At 36.6% G+C, this 20,452-nt stretch overlaps 1 protein-coding gene across 1 annotated transcript in view; it reads right to left on the bottom strand.

Annotated features, from left to right (window-relative positions):
• Positions 1-448: 448 nt before the first annotated feature.
• nrip2 (nuclear receptor interacting protein 2) overlaps positions 449-20,452 on the bottom strand; it is a 42,706-nt gene continuing 22,702 nt past the window's right edge. Inside the window, exons 2-6 of the mRNA XM_038275722.1 lie at positions 15,121-15,435; positions 9,257-9,339; positions 6,826-6,932; positions 2,496-2,548; positions 449-1,131 (exon numbers count right to left, since the gene is read on the bottom strand). Coding sequence (XP_038131650.1) covers positions 1,015-1,131; positions 2,496-2,548; positions 6,826-6,932; positions 9,257-9,339; positions 15,121-15,435 — 675 coding nt within the window. The 3' untranslated portion in view covers positions 449-1,014. The remainder of the gene's footprint in view (positions 1,132-2,495; positions 2,549-6,825; positions 6,933-9,256; positions 9,340-15,120; positions 15,436-20,452) is intronic.

Below are 20,452 nucleotides of genomic sequence, written 5' to 3' on the forward strand. Positions count from 1 at the left end.
TTAAACCACACAGTCATCCTGTACTTAATTATTATCCCTTCACTGTATAAATGCCTAAGTTGAATTAAAAAATGAAAAATGCTTTTATTAGCTTTTTCCTTTTTTTATTTATTATAATTTTTTTGCAAAATTTGGTCTGGTTGCTTAGCACAGCAGTTTGGGAATGCAATTGCTGTTCCAACTTGAAGGATAAACTGAGAAATATTTTAACTGCTAAAATGGATGAGTTGTTTTTCATGACGGTAATGACCATAACTCAACATAATTGATGAGTTGTCGTTAAAATGAAGTATTGATGAAAGTTTTTATTTAATAACATACACAGGAAAAATATTTGGCTTTAAAATACAGCTTTAAAACCATCACTGTATGGATATGTTGTGCTTCTTGTGCCCCAACTGATTACACACGTATATAAGAGCCCACTTTAAACTAAAAATATTTAAAATAAAACTTAAGAATAGCTGTAAATATATTGGATTTATAAAATAGTTGGAAAGCACTGGTTTAATCCCAGATGTGTTTATAGGCTCTCTTTTATGGCACCAAAATATTATTCTTTTTTATTAAACATTGAAACAGACATATTTAATCCGATTTTTACGTAAAACTTAATGGAAAAACGTTTAATTTATGACTGAGGTAATTAATTTTTTAGCAGTCAAATCCCAGCTAATTCTTTATAAAATCACTTTAATTTATAAGAAATGTTTTTTTCTTTTGTTAAGCAGATGGACAGAGGAATCAGTGTGAAAATCTGACTTAATCTAAAAATATACATTTAACCTGCAGAGATCACGCTTTGATCCACTTAGCTAGACAAATATAACAGAAAATCATTTCAAAATTCAGCAAACATAAAGATGTTAACTTGAGAACGACAGAGGTGAATGCTCATCCATGATCTGGCAGTGAGGGACACTGTGACTGAACAGTCCAAAAAAACAAAGGGCATCGTTTCACACAGCTGCAGCCTGTTAACGATGACCACTTGGCAGCTGGTGTGGAGTCAGCTCACAGGTTTTCGTTGGTGTCGTGTTGGCATTGGCCGTCGGTTACAGTGTTCAGGAAGGGCAGCTCCTCGCCGCTGCCTTGAAGCTTCAGAACCCGACCGTTCAGATCCAAGCAGCACTGAGGGAGGATTCACAGGGTGAGACATAATTAGTGCACTAAATAATTTACACAGATTGCCAGCCTGACTTCAGGAGACTAATCCAGGGATGGTTCAAAATGTTGTAGTGACTAATATTAGTTTAATTTAGCAAATGTATAACTATATACAACTGAAAGTGAAAGTGTTATATGTTGTTTAAACCTTTATACCCTTATTTGTTTTTTTGCTTTAATGCCTTATATAAAATATACCCTCTTTTTCATGTGTCAATACCTAAAAAATAGTATACCAGTATGTAGTCTAATAATTATGAATGCCAAAATGCAAAATGCTCTTTAAATTATAAATTCAGACTTTTTTTTAATCTGTAAAATTAGTTTTTAAACTGTATTTTTCCATTCTGTCCTGCTGTGAATGGCTATTAATTTTTCAAATTAAATGCAGTAAAACAGTTTTATGTTAAACTGGCTTTAGTTTATTAAATAAGAAAAGAAAATTATTAGAATCTGTTTTTAAAAATAAAAATATGTACCTAAAATAGTCTAAATTTGTGAATGGATATAATATCCAAACTGCTAGCAACAAGAAATAGTTTGATTTTCTGCTTTTATACAAGCTTCACATTATTTTAGGTGCATAGAAGTTAAAAATCTCTAGTTTTGTGTCATGGAAAGAAACAAATCTATACAGAAATATAAGGGCTGTACTCGCTTTATATACTGCACCTGGCTGGCACTTAATAAAAGTGCTGAAAATGTTCTGGGCCAATAAAGGTCCACCAAAATGTATCATCCAGTGCTGTTTGTTTTGTCACTCACAGTCAATCATTGCACTAAAAGGGGTTTTCTAGAATAGATTCTCTAATCTTATTATATCTGTGAGCTGCAGTAGTAATTTCATATTTACACTCTTTAACAACATTCTAATTGCGCTTCTTGTACTTTAGGCCTTTAATGATGTTTAATTACATTTTTCTGAAAATGCTGCTGAGGGTAAAATCACCCTCCATAAAAAGCTCTTGCTGAATTCATATTCTTTTCACCCTAGTGTCCCTTTCTAATTAGACTTTTCACAACACAAGGCATGGCGCATGTAATACAGGAGCATCCAGTGCATTCAAATGCACTCTTTTATTTGCTTTAAAAGGGACAAAAAAAAAAGAAATGTCAGTTAGCAGAATTTCCAAAGTTAGCTCTTATCTGGGTTAGAGCTGCAGAGCGAGGAGCTGATAACAGGATTTGCTCTGTCTCTCCCTCCATGTTTTTTAAGCAGTTTATGCTTTTTCCATTTAGCTTTTTAGTCTCATAAATGACTAACTCGTTTTTTTTAAACATTTTGGCTATAAGTCACAGAATATTTGCAAAGCAAATTAGGACCTTACATTCAGTTCCAACAGCGTCTGCAGACCTAGGCACAGTTCAAACGCCTCATCCTCTAAAAATGAGAAGGAGAGAAAATTCAAGCAGGGAAAATGAAAAATAAAATAGAATTGGTTTCTAAAAGCAAATTAACAAACTCACCTTAGCATACATAAATTAGACTGAAGCTCTACAAAAATATTCATTCGCATGATAATGGGAGCTGTTAAGCTTGTGCTCCTGAGGGTGAGTGTTAGTGTTGTAATATAAAAACTTAATATCCCAGAGTGTGGGTATTGGGCTGAATTTTTGGCCTGCATTAGCTGTGTTTCACTGATTAGCAATGATTAAGTCCTTACAGGGTGGCATAATTTTACATCTGGCTTCATTAAGACCACTGAAGATTTTGTTAAAAACTTGGCTTCATAACCATTTCTTGACATGCATGTGTGTAATGCCTAATCTTTTTCTGTGCCATAGAAAAAAAGGGATCATATTCTATAAAGATTTCTCTCTCAACTCCCGAGGTTATAGATGCCTGCAGGTCAGTCCTTAACATAAAGCAGCATTTTTCATTACAAAAATACTTGCTGGTATTTGGCAAAATATGAAACAAACCTTAGAATATAGGTTTTCTTTGCAAACTGTAGACCTGTACTCACTTTTCTGACCATTTATCCCAAAGGGTTGTTATAGAAAAGCAATGTTATACAGATGCTTTTCTCCAAGTTAGATTCTGGTTAATCTATATAACAGAGGTCACTAGAACAACTGTAGATGCGTCTGAACAGCCTTCACACCTCGGGAACGCTCTGGGGTGTATCATGACCACATTACAATATGTAAAACAAAATATATATTTATATATATATTATATACAGGTGCTGGTCATAAAATTAGAATATCATGAAAAAGTAGATTGATTTCAGTAATTCCATTTAAAAAGTGAAACTTGTATATTATATTCATACATTACATACAAACTCATATATTTCAGATGTTTATTTTGTTTAATTTTGATGATTACAAATGACAACAAATGAAAATCTCAAATTCATCATATCAGAAAATTAGAATATTACTGAAGACCAATAAAAACAAAGGATTTATAGAAATGTTGGCCAACTGAAAAGTATGAACATGAAAAGTATGAGCATGTACAGCACTCAGTATTTAGTTGGGCCTCCTTTGGCCTGTATTACTGCAGCAATGCGGCGTGGCATGGAGTCGATCAGTCTGTGGCACTGCTCAGGTGTTATGATAGCCCAGGTTGCTCTAATAGTGGCTTTTAGCTCTTCTGAATTGTTGGGTCTGGTGTATTGCATCTTCTTCTTCACAATACCCCATAGATTTTCTATGGGGTTAAGGTCAGGAGAGTTTGCTGGCCAATTAAGAACAGGGATACCATGGTCCTTCAACCAGGTACTGGTAGCTTTGGCACTGTGTGCAGGTGCCAAGTCCTGTTGGAAAATTAAATCTGCATCTCCAAAAAGTTGGTCAGCTGCAGGAAGCATGAAGTGCTCTAAAACTTCCTGGTATGTGGCTGCGTTGACCCTGGACCTCAGAAAACACAATGGACCAACACCAGCAGATGACATGGCACCCCAAACCATCACTGACTGTGGAAACTTTACACTGGACTTCAAGCAACGTGGATGAAGTGCCTCTCTTCTTTTCCTCCAGACTCTGGGACCTTGATTTCCAAAGGAAATGCAAAATTTACTTTCATCAGAGAACATGACTTTGGACCACTTACCAGCAGTCCAGTCCCGTTTCTCTTTAGCCCAGGCAAGACGCTTCTGACGCTGTCTGTGGTTCAAGAGTGGCTTGACACAAGGAATGCGACAGCAGAAACCCATGTCTTTCATACGTCTGTGTGTGGTGGTTCTTGAAGCACTCACTCCAGCTGCAGTCCACTCTTTGTGAATCTCCCCCACATTTTTGAATGGGTTTTGTTTCACAATCCTCTCCAGGGTGCGGTTATCTCTCTTGCTTGTACACTTTTTTCGACCACATCTTTTCCTTCCCTTCGCCTCTCTATTAATGTGCTTGGACACTGAGCTCTGTGAACAGCCAACCTCTTTAGCGATGACCTTTTGTGTCTTGCCCTCCTTGTGCAAGGTGTCGATGGTCGTCTTTTGGACAACTGTCAAGTCAGCAGTCTTCCCCATGATTGTGTAGCCTATAGAACTAGACTGAAAGACCATTTAAAGGCTTTTGCAGGTGGTTTGAGTTAATTAGCTGATTAGAGTGTGGCACCAGGGGCCATCAATTTTGAACCTTTTCACAATATTCTAATTTTCTGATATGATGAATTTGAGATTTTCATTTGTTGTCATTTGTAATCATCAAAATTAAACAAAATAAACATCTGAAATATATGAGTTTGTATGTAATGTATGAATATAATATACAAGTTTCACTTTTTAAATGGAATTACTGAAATCAATCTACTTTTTCATGATATTCTAATTTTATGACCAGCACCTGTGCATATATATTGTTTTTTTTACTCCTTTACTCTTTAAATTCAGCCCAAAATAAGCCATACTTTTTTATCCAAAAACAGCTGACCTACATTAGGGTATAGGCTTTATTTTATTGATTGTATTTGAAAACAGCTTAATGAAGATGAGGCTAAGCTAATTGTTTAGGGGAAACTGGTTTATAGTGTTTTAACTACTCGATATTGGTCTTGGTCTGGAGTTTTGGGTTCTTTGTCTCGTCTTGGTTTCAACAGCATCTTGTCTCAGTCTCATAAAGAGCAGGGTTTACTGATAATATTTAAAAGATGACCCTCATAAAAACCACTAAAGAAAAAACTACAATCATTAGTAGTGTAATGATTCCTCCAGCTGCAGCAGCCACCTGCCAGCCTGATTCATATATTTTCAGTCCACTTAAAAAAAAGCTAAAAATTATAATAGAAAAATGCACAGAAACATATTTACACTGTATTTTTTAAGTTATTGTCATAGTAATAAAACTAAACAGATAAGTGGGTAGATGGAGTCATACAATATTCAGATAAACATTCAACTGTGCAGCAATCTGCCATATCTACTATTATGCAAAACGGCTGCTCATCAGTGACTTCAAATTGATGCGCAGCACTAGCACAGTCTGTTCTCTGCTTTGCTTCTGGGGGGAATCACACTGATTTTTTTCTTCGTTTTTTTGCATCCAATTTGTATTTGATAGACGATAAGTTTCACAATCCCTGGGACTTAGTGTTAAATTAACCAGTACTTACTCTTTATTAATCCATTCTTTCTCTCTGAAATAAAACGTTTATTGTGACTTAGTTCAGTTAACGTGACCTTTTTCAAGAAATGAAATCAGTTTTATATGATTTAGAGTTGGTTGCTTTTACAAAAACAAAGATTTTTTATTGCATATATTTTAAAGCGAACTTAAATAAAAAAAAACAAAAAAACAAAAACAAAGGAAACCTACAAATTATACAGGTTGTCTCATTGAGATCCAAGATCTTATTTACAAGAGAGATCTGTCTCAATAAACACAAAAATTATTTTTCTTTAAAGTGTATGTGGTTTTGGTCTTTCTTGGTCTCCACCTGTAAATATCTTGGCTTCTTCTTGAACTCCGTACTTTTTGGTCTCATATAATGTCTAGGATTGGTTGATGTGGTCTTGACTACAACACTACTGGTTTATTTTGCTGATGTAGACTACATTATGCTATTTTTGATAATAATTGAAATTTTTTTGATCTGACATTGGAGAAATTTACCTCTGCATTTAACCCATACCCTTGCAGAGCAGTGGGCTTATTAGTGGGGCGCCCGGGGAGCAATCGGGGGTCTTGGTCAAAGACCCAGAGTGGCAGTTTGTGGAAGTGGGTTTTGATTCCAAGGATTCCAAGCTCTATGTCCTAACCACTAGGCTGCAACTCCCCAGGATGATGTGGGATTAATGTTAATCGTTCTAAATTTCAGAAGGATCTTAAAATTTATCTGGACACTAGAACATTAAGTTAAACGGCATAATGTCCAATAAACTGCAGGCTATTGAACATCATGTGTTACATACCAAGTGTCACTTAATTGTTTGTGGTAGCAGTAATGAGACCTGACTGTAACAGCTAAAATAAAGCTAAATAATGCAGTCAATTACAGCTTATTTGTGATTTTTACATGCAGATTGCTTTGGATCTTTGATATTAAAATCTTATTGTTCTGAAAGAGAGGAAATATTTAAGGGGACATACTTTCTCACAGTAAATCCACATCTTAATTTGTCAAAATGAATACTATGAAAAGCCAAAAGTGCATTCAAATCCTCAAAGTGGTTCCAACCTGGTTTATGTCACTTCAGTGACTGATGTCCTTACCTTTCACATGTGCTGAACACTGGACCATCTGTCTGCCCAGCTGTAGCTGCAGACCCGTCACTGTGCTGCTAACACCACATGGTGAACTGTCCTTACTAGGCACCAGTCTAGGAAAACACACACATAGTATCCTTCACAATAACATCAATAATCAGAATGTTTAGAGCCAAAGATGTAAGGTCTTCAGTTTACATTGACTCAATATTAATCAATTTTAATTAGTCAATTTGGTAAAAAGTATTTAAAATATGTGTCTGTAAGCTACTATAAATGAGGATTTGAAATTAAAAAGAGAAAACAATGTTATATTTTTGAGACTGTTAGCATAAAAGGCATCAATCAATAGATTTAAAAACAAGCCATGATTGCAATTTAGGCGACGTTAAAAAAGTTGAACTGAGTCGGTGGCTTCCCTAATAGATGTTTTAGGGTCTAAAAAGTTTGAAAATAAAATCTTAAGTGGCATTTCTATTGCGTTTTAAAGAAATGTAAATTTCACATTATTCCAACAAAAACTTAGTACTTTAGAACACATCTAAAATCAGAAACGCCATTACAATTAACTGGATTGATAAAAACTTTTCATCTAGAAAAACTATTAGGCTTTTTTTTATTTTTTTATTTTGTGTGTTAGGTTTATTCAATGATGATTATTAAAGTAATGTGTGTTCATATGAAACATTGTAGAAATGAGATGCTCCACTCCTGTCTCATGATTCAGTCAGGAGACCATCCTGCCTTGTCATTCTAGTGGAGCGTCCTGTCTTTATGAACTGATCAATTGTTCTGTCAGAACAATACTCTGTTTGTAACCATGTGTCATGTTCTGTTAATAAAACGCTCTGCAGAGGAGGTCCGATGTGAGACAGTGTGTTTGAGTCTGGGGTTCAACTGTCTCGCCTTCTGCAGAAGCCGTATGATAAATCCCTTATTGTGTATTTCAGTTCTTCTTTTGCAAACCTACATTTATGAACCCAACACCCGGCTTGCTTGGTCTCGCAATGAATCCTGGGATGTCTAAGGATAGATAGGATACATCGGACCCGTCCTTCAAATCGAGCAAAAAGACGGATGCATTTGTAGGCCGCATAATGAAGAGTTTTGGAATCCAACCAGACCTCGGCGCCAAGCTATGACGTAAGTGGTCTTTGAATCCGGCCTTCAGAGGAGGCATCCCATAAAGTCGAACGCAGCTAATGTCAAGCTGAGGGAGTATTATTGAACCAAGTTGGCTTATGGAGCCACTGAGGCTGCAAACAGGTACTGTGAGGCCAAGAATCCTTATGTCTGGGCAGCTGAGGAGGCAAAAACTCAGGATAGACCATGGAGAAAATAAAACATATTGGCTGCATTCAAAGCAGGTTTTGCTACCTGTCTGGCATCTCTGGAAGTACTGCTTTGCAAGGAATGTTTAAGAGGAATCAAGGGAGCAGCTGAAATTAACATTGGCCGACAGACGAAAAAATGCTTTGAGGATCAGCTCAACCCTGGAGACTTGGTACTTGGAGCCGGGCTTGGTAATCACACTTTCTAAAGTCCCAGAGATGGTAAAACACTCCAGAATAGAGATGGACGAGCTCCACACTAAATACTAAAGGGCTCTGGATTTCATTTGGCTGTTGTGGTATACATGCCTCTTAGAGGGCGGTCCAGGACGGTGCCCCTGGACCGGCAGACCAGGATAGTGGTTCCCCTTCCACAAGAAGATGGGGGCACAGGGTATATTCCAAATACAGTGGTATCACACTTCTCAGCCTTCCCAAGAAAACATTTGCCCGGGTGCTTGAGAGACGAATCCAGCTGAATGGTGGATTTGTGCGTTAGGAGACGCTATGTGGTTTTTTGTCCCACAGCTGGGACCAGGTCTACAACCTCTGCTTGGTGCACAAGGATAATAGGAGTTAACCCAGATCCACATGTCCTTTGTGGACCTGTAGAAGGCCTTTGACCATTTCCCCAATGTTCTGTGGGGAGCACTACAGGATTAAGGCATTGGGAGGGCCTTTCTCTAGGGGCCATCCGGTTGCTAAACAAGTGCAGCAAGAGTCTGGTTCACATTGCCGGCATTAAGTGAACTTGTTTCCGACACATGTTGGACCCTGGCAGGGCTGCCCTTGTTCCTTGTCCGATTCATTACCTTTATGGACAGAATTTCTAAGCACAGCCAAGGGCAAGAGGTCTGATTCTTTAACAAACAGATCTTTTACCTGCTAATATTTTAATCCTGTGTTGCCACCAAATACAATCACCATTATATAAAAGCATTACCTTAAATAAGATCTTCAAAAAATAATTATTTAGGCCAATTTAAAAGCTCCTTTTATTAGAATTTGACCTTGTAGAGGTGGGTTTGTGTGTTCTGAAAGAAATCAAGTAATGTGATAAAAGTAGCGTGTGTGTGTTTTTTCTTTTTAAGCTGAATGTTTCTTACCCCAGCCTCTGGCAGCAGGAGGTGGAAATGTGGTTGTGTAGATTGCCAGTGTCGATGGATGCCTTGACTTCAGTTTCACAGCACTGTAGGAAGAGGGAGAGGAGGAGGGTTTGGTGTCAAAGGGGGATTTTCCAATTTTCAGTGATGCTGCTGTACACTAGGAAACGGTTTGTCACAGCAGCACATGAATATAGCTGTAGGGAGTTTTTTTTTTAACACATCTTCCGTCTTTTACACAAATCAATGACTTTCGTGTGCTTATGAAACCTGGAACATAAAATGCACTGGTACTGTAACCAGCTTTTAAGACAATGTGAACCGTAGAAGTGAAGAGTTTACAGCCAAGGGATAAATGTTAAAATATAACTGATAGGTGTATGATTAAAGATGTTTCTGGCTGTTCAGCTTAAGTATTAAAACTGATACTGCTGACATCAGATGCTGATTCCTCCATCTTGAATAGAGTTAGAATTTTTCCATTTTATGCACCATTAACTATGAAAAATTAAGCAAGCGAATCATAGGTGTGCTTTGAACAAATTTAACAATTGAAAAAAACCTTTTCGCATGATTCATCATTTGCTCTGTGGTACAAATCTTTATAAAAACTTTAGAACATTTCTTTGAATAAGAATAACGTTTAATTCTGGTGCAATACGCACACAACCATTCTTATCTAAATAGATTAAATTACAGTGAAATGTGGACAATTAGCAGCAAATTCTCCATTAGCTCTAGAGCTATTTAAAGAGATGCTTCTTTGAGAGCTTCTTTAGAATCCACTCTGAAAACATAATGTATTGACTGAGACACATTAGGGAAAACCTTCGTTTTTCACTATTAAAATGATCAAATGTGATGTGCTGATATGGTTTTGAATGGTTGAGCTGTGTTTGTTTATTGACAGATGTTAAGTCAAATAAGCTGATTTTTCTTTAATGATGGAAAATTCCTATATTTTCGAATTAATACATTTATTTTTGTAGACTGTGGTTTAGGACTGTCAACCTGAATGGTCAAGTTATTAGTTATGTGTAGAGATAAAAAAAACTTTAAAACTTATTAATTACAGAGATATATTAGTGTCTTACTACACTCTGGCTAATATGCAAGGACAAGCGTTTTATATTAAATTCTAAACTTAACTGGATGGCAGTCTAATGGTTATTAGATAGGAGATATTTAGTTTCTCTCATAATGTATCAGTAACGCAGCTGCAACGTTTTCAACCTGTCAATGTTTGATATAAAATTTTTCTAGACCGGTAAACTAGGAATTGTTACCTTCTAACTGTGAGAAAAGAAATACATATTTTTGATAGACATCCTAGATCTGAGTTTTCCGATGGTTTGTTACTGAAAGAGGCTCGGTTATGAGATGGATTTAACATGCAATTAGGAAAGCAAGATCCTTCCAAAGTTCGAAAACTGAACATGGTTGATTACAAAAAGATACAACTGCTTTACTGATGTCATAATGTCTTCTGTTTTATGGAAATTTAAAGGCACACTTCGGACTTGTGCCTTTTTTTTCAGCATTTTAAGGTGATTACACTGTCGCAAGTACAAAGCAATGAAATGAACTCTCTGCATTTAACCCATCCCCTTGGAGAGCAGTGGGCTGCCATTGTGTGGCACCAGGGGAGCACTGTGGGGTTAAGGGTTTTTGCTACGGGACTCAGAGTGGCAGTTTGTGGGAGCGGGGCTTGATCTCAGAACCTCTGGATTCCAAGTGCAATGCCCTAATCACTAGACCGCCACTCCCCGGTAGACTTAAAGAGTTGATGCATATGAGTTATTTTAATGATTCTTATAATATGCAGTGCCTGACACTATCAATGCTACAAGTTGGGCTCCGCTCTTTAAATACCACAGATGTAAGAAGGGAGAATAATAATTGAACTTTATTGATCATAAATTGGAGAAATTTACCCCTGCATTTTAACCCATCCCTTTAGGGAGCATTGGGCTGCCATTGTGTGGCAATCTGTGGGAGCGGGGCTTGAACTCACAACTTCAGGATTCAAACTCACAACCACTAGGCTATCACTCCCCCTAGGGACTGGCACCATCATTGGCCAGGTCATGTGATGGAAGAACATATTGCTTTATGGCTACAGGCTCTTATATAATCATGGAGCTAAGGCTTTAGCTCTACTATTGTTTCGCCTGCTTAATTACAAGTCATGGCTGATGCTAGGAAAAAGTCTATACCTTCTGAGGATGCTAAAAAGAGAAAATGTGAAAGAGTAAGAGTAGATCTTGGAAAGGAGTTTCTCTTTTCTCAACTTTATTATTATACTGGTATCAGACTGGTCATGTATCTTTATTTATTTTTAGTAGAAGCAAAATATGGACAGAAAAAGACAGCAGGCTACAAACAAAAGATAACAGAGACACATGGTGCAGTCCGGCCTGCCCCAGCGGTGCTCTCCAGAGAGCAGCAGCATTTCTTATGCCCTCCCACCTGAAACTAGACGCCTAGTGCAGTCCCCAACTATAAAACACGGGAAGCCGGCCGGCTGATTGTTGACTTTTCGGACAGTGCTGCAGCGCTTGTGGCCACTAGGGGCGCTAGACGTGAAAGCTAAAGGTCTAGCCACCCAAGTTGCCAAAAGTTACACAGTGTGCCTTTAAATAAATGGTAATTATTAGCCTAGCAGTATTGTGCGAGTTAAGAGAATATAGATTTTTTTTTGTTTAAATACCTTTTTCTAAACAAAAAAAAAAACATTTTCTTTAAATGTTTTAAATCTATGGAACATATATCTGCTTGATTCTTCATTTATTAAAAAAAATAAAATAAATGTAATGAGTTATAGCTACAGGAAACCTGTAATAGTTTGCTAGCTTTATAGCCATCCTCAACCAACCAGAAAGTTGAACTGACTTCCTGCAGTTCTCTGCTTCCACATTCTTGTTGGTTTTGTAAATAAAACATTAAAAATCACTGGTTCTCTGTGTGATTCTGCATGTGCATCAAAAAACTACAAAACAACATGACAGTTTAGCTTAGTTGGGGCGACATAAGCACACGGAAACATTGTGACAGCCTTCCTCTTACATGTACATCAATATAATACCCTATTATACCTTATATATGCCTCAATATAGCCTTTAGCTGCATGTTTTACACTTCATAATTTATCTTTTCATCTAAAGTATTTTTCATCTGATGCCACAAAAATAAAACGGTGTACTGTGCATACACAGGACATTAACATTTGTTATTTTCATTGATTTTTCCCAAGGTTGTAACATAGCTGCTCCTGCAGGAGGCCTAGCTTATTATTTTCATTTAGAGATTTATTTAGTTCTTTCTTTCACAGTCCTCTGCTGTCTGTAAGCCATTTCATGCCACAAAGATGTGTTTCTGTAGAGCAGCAGCAGACAGGAATGGTTTGTGTTGAATGTCGTCTCTGAGGTCCTTCCTCTGCCACCTATAAGAGTGTCGGTAAAGAAACTGTGGGATGAATACAGAGCATATGGTGGCTCTGCAGGCGTGTGAGATAAGCAGGGATGTCATTTAAAAATTTTCACAAACTAGAAATAGGGATCAGCTGTTTGGTCTTTTTTACTCTTTTTATAAGGTCTAATATGAAGCAGACACATTAGGGCACAAGGTATCTATAGGATGGATAGAAAGGAGGTACACAGATGTCTCCATACATACATACGTTTGTGTGCAATTTTATTAGGATGATCTTCTAAACCCTGTTTCTATTAAAATGTATGTATCTATTAATCTATCCACCATCCCTGCAGTGACTTTCTATCTACGCTGCTGCAATTTCCCTCACTTTGAAAAGACTGAGACGGCTGGGCAAGACGCTTTTGTTCTTGCAGGCTTGAGAAGACACACAAACCGGCTGTTTTTTTTTTTTTTTTCTCCCAGTCCTGGTGCCACTAAAGTTCCAGATGTTTAAAAATAGCAACTGAATGAGTAACAGAATGGAACGGAGCTGTTAATGAGTTCATGATAAAACACGGCGATAGACAGAGTAACAGGGAATGCTGAGACTGCTGGAAAAGGGAATGAATTATTTTAGATATTCATAGATCGGCAGTATTCACAGTGATGCATTATTTAATCACAGCTAGGAAAAAAAGCAGCTGTTTGATCTTAGCAATGAATTATTTTAAAGACGGAAATAGATATATATGAGATCTTTATGTTTCTGCTTTAAGTGGAACCCACTAATCGACTGAAGTCTCAATATATTACCGATGTTTTTAAAGTTATCAGAGCTCAAAGACAAAAAAAGAAAAATTAGATAAAAGATCAGACTTTACCATGTGATTTTGTCTTTAAATTAAACTGATACCCTTCAATATAGAGGCGATTTAAAATATGAATCAGAGCACATTATCTTAGAATTAACATATCTGAAGAATTTATTCTCAATCTATAGAGATAAAATAATAAATTTAGGAGCAAATACAATGCAAACTGTAGATATTTATGAAAATCCTGAGTCAGCTCCCCATGATAGCTGGGTGTGTCTCTCTGCCATATATATATATATATATATATATATCTATATCCAAAGGCATTGTCTACCTATCTGGTTTTTCTAGCTCTCTACAGTCTGGACCTATGTAGAACTAGATCTCTGCTTGCAGAAGAGGATGGATGAAAGGAACAAACTTTGAAGTGTCATTTCAAATCTTACTTTTTTCCCCAACATTGTACTTTTAAGAAGTAAAATTAACAAAGCCCATATCTTCAAATTTTAAACGAAGGTTTTGACAAACCATCTTGTAGTGCAAAATCAAGGTTTTTGTTTCTTTCTGGCAAAAGCTTTAAAACAATCAGTAAATCAGCAGCTTTCAAAATAAAATTAAGAAATATTCTAATGTAGTGACTAGGAAGCCAGTAGATACGTGTTGTAGCTGTGCATTAAACATGAGTATAAACCTGAGATATCCTAACTTCTAAAATCTATTATTTTGAATTATAGAAAATATTAAATTAATATTTATACCTGTGGTCTTTTTTCCATTTCTGTTCTTTAAAAAATCCATTTAATTTATCTTTAATAAATTGATCCATATATCATTCAGCCTGATAACCATGAAATATTTTCCATAACTTCATAAAAACAAAAATGTATATTTATGCTTTAAAAAGGTACTTTGAACTCCAACTATTTAAATCAAGAAGATTCGACATACAAAATATGTTAAAACCCTCAATTTAGCCATAAAACCAAACCTTTAGCTTTCAAACGGCGGTCAAAGGGATTTTGCAGGTGGTTGGCAATCACAAGTAAACCACTGTTGTAACTTTAAGTTAATTCTCTGATGAGAGCCTTTTGTTACTAAAAAGTAAAAAATCTGAATAACAAGTTTATTTTTGCAAAAGTGTTTTTTTTTTTAAATCAATGATTTAAAGAATAAATTATGAGCCCAAACACCAGAAATTATTTTGCATTCAACTTGAATCCATTGCTCCAGATACATGCTTTGAATGAATTTTAATGAACACATCTATTGGGAGCCAATTGGTGCTTCAAGGTTTACTGACTGATCATTTTTTGTTTTTATTTTACAATAAAAACTGCACGAAATGTTAATTTTATACCACACACTATTTGTGCTTTTATTCCCCTGCAGTAAATGTTATATTTTTCTCCATTTTGGACAACTTTGGTCTTTTAATCACTGTGACTCACTATTCTGTGATTCTGATGCAGTCAGAAAAGCTGCTGGGTCCTGTAGAGCTTTTCATATGTTCTGAGGTGAAAATCAGCTCTAAGTTATGAGTCACAGGATCACAATGGGGCCCATCTCCTTTTGTTTTCAGTTTGCTTGCAGATATATGTGGGTGAATATATGCCGACAGTCTGTGTTTGTGCGTGGTACCTTGCATTGAATAATTAAGGCTGTGAGGCGGGTGGAGCTGTCCGTGCTCTCTGGCTTCTCGGCTGAGTGTCTGGCTCCAGCCTCGCTGTTATCATCCTCCTCGTCTGATCGGAGGCTCCTCTCGCTCTCCTCCAGAGACTCCCTCTCCTCGGTGGAATCCTCCGCCGTGCTCTCACTCCTCTCCTCAGCATCAGTAGGTCCATCCTTGGTGTCGGCCAATGGAGAGCGAACCCTGTTGGTGGGGTCCCGGGCCTCCCCTCTTAGCCGGGTGATGTTTCCCTCCAGCAGGCGCCGCTGGACGATGCTGTGAGGTTGCTAGAAAAGAGGAAACGTAATGGATTTTAGATGGAGATGTAGATATAAGATTTAAACTACAGAAAGACAGAATCATATTATTTCTAAACCTTAACAGTGAAATATTTCTAAAGCATCTCATATTTGCATGCTGCCGTGGCATACTGCAGATTGATGGGACTTAGACCCATTAGGTTGCAAAACTTGAGATTGGAGAGGAGATTTACCTTCTATGTGGACAACAACCTTAAACATAGAACCAGAGAGAAAACTGAATGTAGGGCTGAAGCATTTAATCGGATTAATGGTGATTAATCAATTATTGAAGTAACTGTCAGCTAACTCGGTAATTGAATAATCGTTAACTGGAGTATAGAGACTGTAAAACATGCCTGTAGCTGACAATTACTGTATAATTACTCAGAGCAGTAATTATATCAAAATTGTAAAAAATTATATAAACATTTTCCATTTAAGATGAAAAAAAAATGTCTGTCAATGTGTTCTATCAAGAACTCCTTAAGTGGAAGAGTGTTAGATTCACTTGGCTTAATTTTATAAAAAGTCTTCTTTAAGGAATCTTTTGTTATCTGATTATTAATCAATTAATCTGAAAAATAAAAGGCAGATTAATTGATTTACAAAAGTAGCAGTCCTACCGGAATGGTTGAAGTGTAAAGCTATTCTTAGATTCAAATGGTCTAGTCAAAGTCCAGACCTAGATCTTTGTATGAATCTAAACTGGAATTTAAAAACTTTTTTGTTTTTTTCACAGACTCTCTTCATCCACTTTATCTCACTTGAGCTGATCCTCTAAAGAAAAAAGCAATACCCCATATTTGACAGCTATAGCTCTGATACTGTAGGTCACTGTTCCCTTTTTGTGGTCGTCTGAAACCTTATATGTGAATTGAGGCATTAAAGATGCAGTATGTATTGTGATCTATGGAAGGAGCTGCTCAATTTCTTTTTTATTGCCCTTTGAGTTGAGTGAAATGCTTCATTAAGAGTCCATGTTGACTGAAATTAGATTATCTTCCAGTGGAGTTTAGAAGGTTTAATCATAATCCAAGTATTGACATTACAACTCCAGTCAAATATGACTCCTCCAGAGTAATTCAACTGATCCAGAGCTGAGACACGCTAAATTAGATTTCTGTTCACCTGAGTCTCCGTAGTGCAGCTCTTCCCTTCTGTATTGGATGGAGGGTCCCTGTAGTATGATGCATTTTACAAAATCATATTTTTTTTAGGTCCTTTTGAGCTTTACATTACAGGATCTAATCTGGGTTTCAAGAAGTTCTAAAATGATTGAAATCTGACCTCAATTCTACAGAAACACACAGAGCAGACTACACAGTCAGTCTTTATGAGGAGAAAGAGACCAAATGAAAAGCGCTTTTTTATGAGAAATCACGTCTTGTGGCAAACTTTAAAGACTTTAACAGTTTTTTCTGACAATGTTGCCAAATAATTCAACATAAACATGAAATTATTTGAAAAAACATAATACATCTCATGTTAAAAGGGTTGAGAGAACCATTTTCAGCAGCAAAAAGTACCAATAATTATTTTTTTCCACATTTATATGTAGGAACCCTTCTTTCCAGCGACGCTTCAGTTCATTGGGATTTGCAGACATAAATTTTCCCACCCCTCAAGGTTCCACAGCAGCATTTTACTCGAGTTAATATGTGGACTTTCCCTGAGGCAGCTAAACACCTTCATTCTGTGCTGCTATAAATTTGCTGCTATGTTTGGAATCATCTTCCTTTTTCTCTACCTAGCTTCAGCTTTTTGACATTTAGGAGCTCTTTCTTTTATCAAGCTAAAGATAATTTTCTAAAATCTGAGTTTTGTTTTTGTTCACATTTTTTATTTACATAAGACAAATAAATGATTGACTGATTTTATTGATCTGTGGAGAATTTTACTCCACTATTAACTATCTTGTTAACAAGATCACAAAGGATGCATTGTGGTTAAGACTCTACCATACGTGAAGAAATCATGTTTCTGTGTGAAGAAACATGTTATACTGTATGTAAAATTTGAAGCTAAAACACCTCATAGATTATTGTCATTTTATATTCATATACACTCTATTTTGATCACAAAGGATGAGTAGTGGTTATGACTTTATAAAAAGATCATATGTGAAAAAGCTAAACTTATCCACAGAAGTAGGTCTGAATGTATACTGTAAGCACATTACTGCTAAAATATCTGACTTTTTTTATTTAAACAACCCTTGCACTATTTGTTGTGATAGTTGCATTTAAAGCACTCATTATCACCTTCTGTATGCTTTTAATCTCCCTATGTGTGAAGACGCATTCACTTTCACATTACAACTAGAGTATTTTTGTGTTGAGCTAAAATTATAACCTGGTTTCCAAATGGCCAAACAAAAATGTCGCCCAAAGCTCTCTGTTCAGCCGCTATGCATTAGTTGAAAATTGGATTTAGGCAGCCTGTTGCTCTATAATCTAATTTTTTTCCCCAGCAGTGCAGGCCTGCAACTTCTAACAGAGTCGCTGCATAAAACTGAAAGCTTTTTGCTTTATTGTTGTTGTTTTTCAATTCAACAAACAAATCACAATGAAGAAAAAGTAAGAGGGTAAGAGTAAAAGTAAGATTTTCAGAAGCCTGAACTTTCTAATATTAATATTTAAATAGTTTACGTTGGAAGTAAAAGCGTCCCTGCTGTTGGACCCTTGATGTGCTCTGTAAAAACACATTTGCTTAAACATTTATCCTGTTGAAATATTGCAAAATATAGCACTACTACCAAAAACTTCCTGTTGGTGTTAGCTGTGCTGCCATAACAACGCTAAATAAACATTAACAATATAAGATAGTGGAGTTTGCTGGTTCAGTCATTATTCTCACTAATCTTTCTATAAATTTCCTGAAATCAGCAGAAACGCAGGCCCCTTCCCAAATTCCTGTTGTTTCCTGTTCTTGTTACAGGGAGGTTTTGTGTCATCTCTGCTTTTCAAATGTTGAGGTGTTTCCACTGTTTAAATTATTCAAATAAAATACTAGAAAAGCTCAGTGTTATAGCAGCTGCAGTTGCTCAACCTCTGGCAAAGATATGCAAATACAGGTGCTGGTCATAAAATTAGAATATCATGAAAAAGTAGATTGATTTCAGTAATTCCATTTAAAAAGTGAAACTTGTATATTATATTCATACATTACATACAAACTCATATATTTCAGATGTTTATTTTGTTTAATTTTGATGATTACAAATGACAACAAATGAAAATCTCAAATTCATCATATCAGAAAATTAGAATATTACTGAAGACCAATAAAAACAAAGGATTTATAGAAATGTTGGCCAACTGAAAAGTATGAACATGAAAAGTATGAGCATGTACAGCACTCAGTATTTAGTTGGACCTCCTTTGACCTGTATTACTGCAGCAATGCGGCGTGGCATGGAGTCGATCAGTCTGTGGCACTGCTCAGGTGTTATGATAGCCCAGGTTGCTCTAATAGTGGCTTTTAGCTCTTCTGAATTGTTGGGTCTGGTGTATTGCATCTTCTTCTTCACAATACCCCATAGATTTTCTATGGGGTTAAGGTCAGGAGAGTTTGCTGGCCAATTAAGAACAGGGATACCATGGTCCTTCAACCAGGTACTGGTAGCTTTGGCACTGTGTGCAGGTGCCAAGTCCTGTTGGAAAATGAAATCTGCATCTCCAAAAAGTTGGTCAGCTGCAGGAAGCATGAAGTGCTCTAAAACTTCCTGGTATGTGGCTGCGTTGACCCTGGACCTCAGAAAACACAATGGACCAACACCAGCAGATGACATGGCACCCCAAACCATCACTGACTGTGGAAACTTTACACTGGACTTCAAGCAACGTGGATGAAGTGCCTCTCTTCTTTTCCTCCAGACTCTGGGACCTTGATTTCCAAAGGAAATGCAAAATTTACTTTCATCAGAGAACATGACTTTGGACCACTCACCAGCAGTCCAGTCTTGTTTCTCTTTAGCCCAGGCAAGACGCTTCTGACGCTGTCTGTGGTTCAAGAGTGGCTTGACACAAGGAATGCGACAGCAGAAACCCATGTCTTTCATACGTCTGTGTGTGGTGGTTCTTGAAGCACTCACTCCAGCTGCAGTCCACTCTTTGTGAATCTCCCCCACATTTTTGAAGGGGTTTTGTTTCACAATCCTCTCCAGGGTGCGGTTATCTCTGTTGCTTGTACACTTTTTTCGACCACATCTTTTCCTTCCCTTCGCCTCTCTATTAATGTGCTTGGACACTGAGCTCTGTGAACAGCCAGCCTCTTTAGCGATGACCTTTTGTGTCTTGCCCTCCTTGTGCAAGGTGTCGATGGTCGTCTTTTGGACAACTGTCAAGTCAGCAGTCTTCCCCATGATTGTGTAGCCTATAGAACTAGACTGAAAGACCATTTAAAGGCTTTTGCAGGTGGTTTCAGTTAATTAGCTGATTAGAGTGTGGCACCAGGGGCCATCAATTTTGAACCTTTTCACAATATTCTAATTTTCTGATATGATGAATTTGAGATTTTCATTTGTTGTCATTTGTAATCATCAAAATTAAACAAAATAAACATCTGAAATATATGAGTTTGTATGTAATGTATGAATATAATATACAAGTTTCACTTTTTAAATGGAATTACTGAAATCAATCTACTTTTTCATGATATTCTAATTTTATGACCAGCACCTGTATACTCAGTTGCTTTATTATCACAATATAAGTTTGTATTCAGAAACTTAAAATTTCTTTGTAAAAGGCTACAAGTATTTTATAAATAATAAGATGGCACATTGTTTTCTTTATTTTGAATTAGTGTTGCACTGATGCCATTTTTTTGGCCCTGATACCCGATACCTGGCTTTGCAGAATTGGCCGATACCATCTGTTTGAAATTGATGTGTGTGTGTGTGTATGTATATGTGTGTGTGTATATATATATATATATATATATATATATATATATATATATATATATTAGGGATGCGCGATATAATCAATCCCCTATCGGT

This window comes from Cyprinodon tularosa, unplaced genomic scaffold (genome assembly GCF_016077235.1).
Source record: "Cyprinodon tularosa strain WSP-4 unplaced genomic scaffold, ASM1607723v1 ctg976, whole genome shotgun sequence".
In the NCBI taxonomy this organism is placed as follows: Eukaryota; Metazoa; Chordata; class Actinopteri; order Cyprinodontiformes; family Cyprinodontidae; genus Cyprinodon; species Cyprinodon tularosa.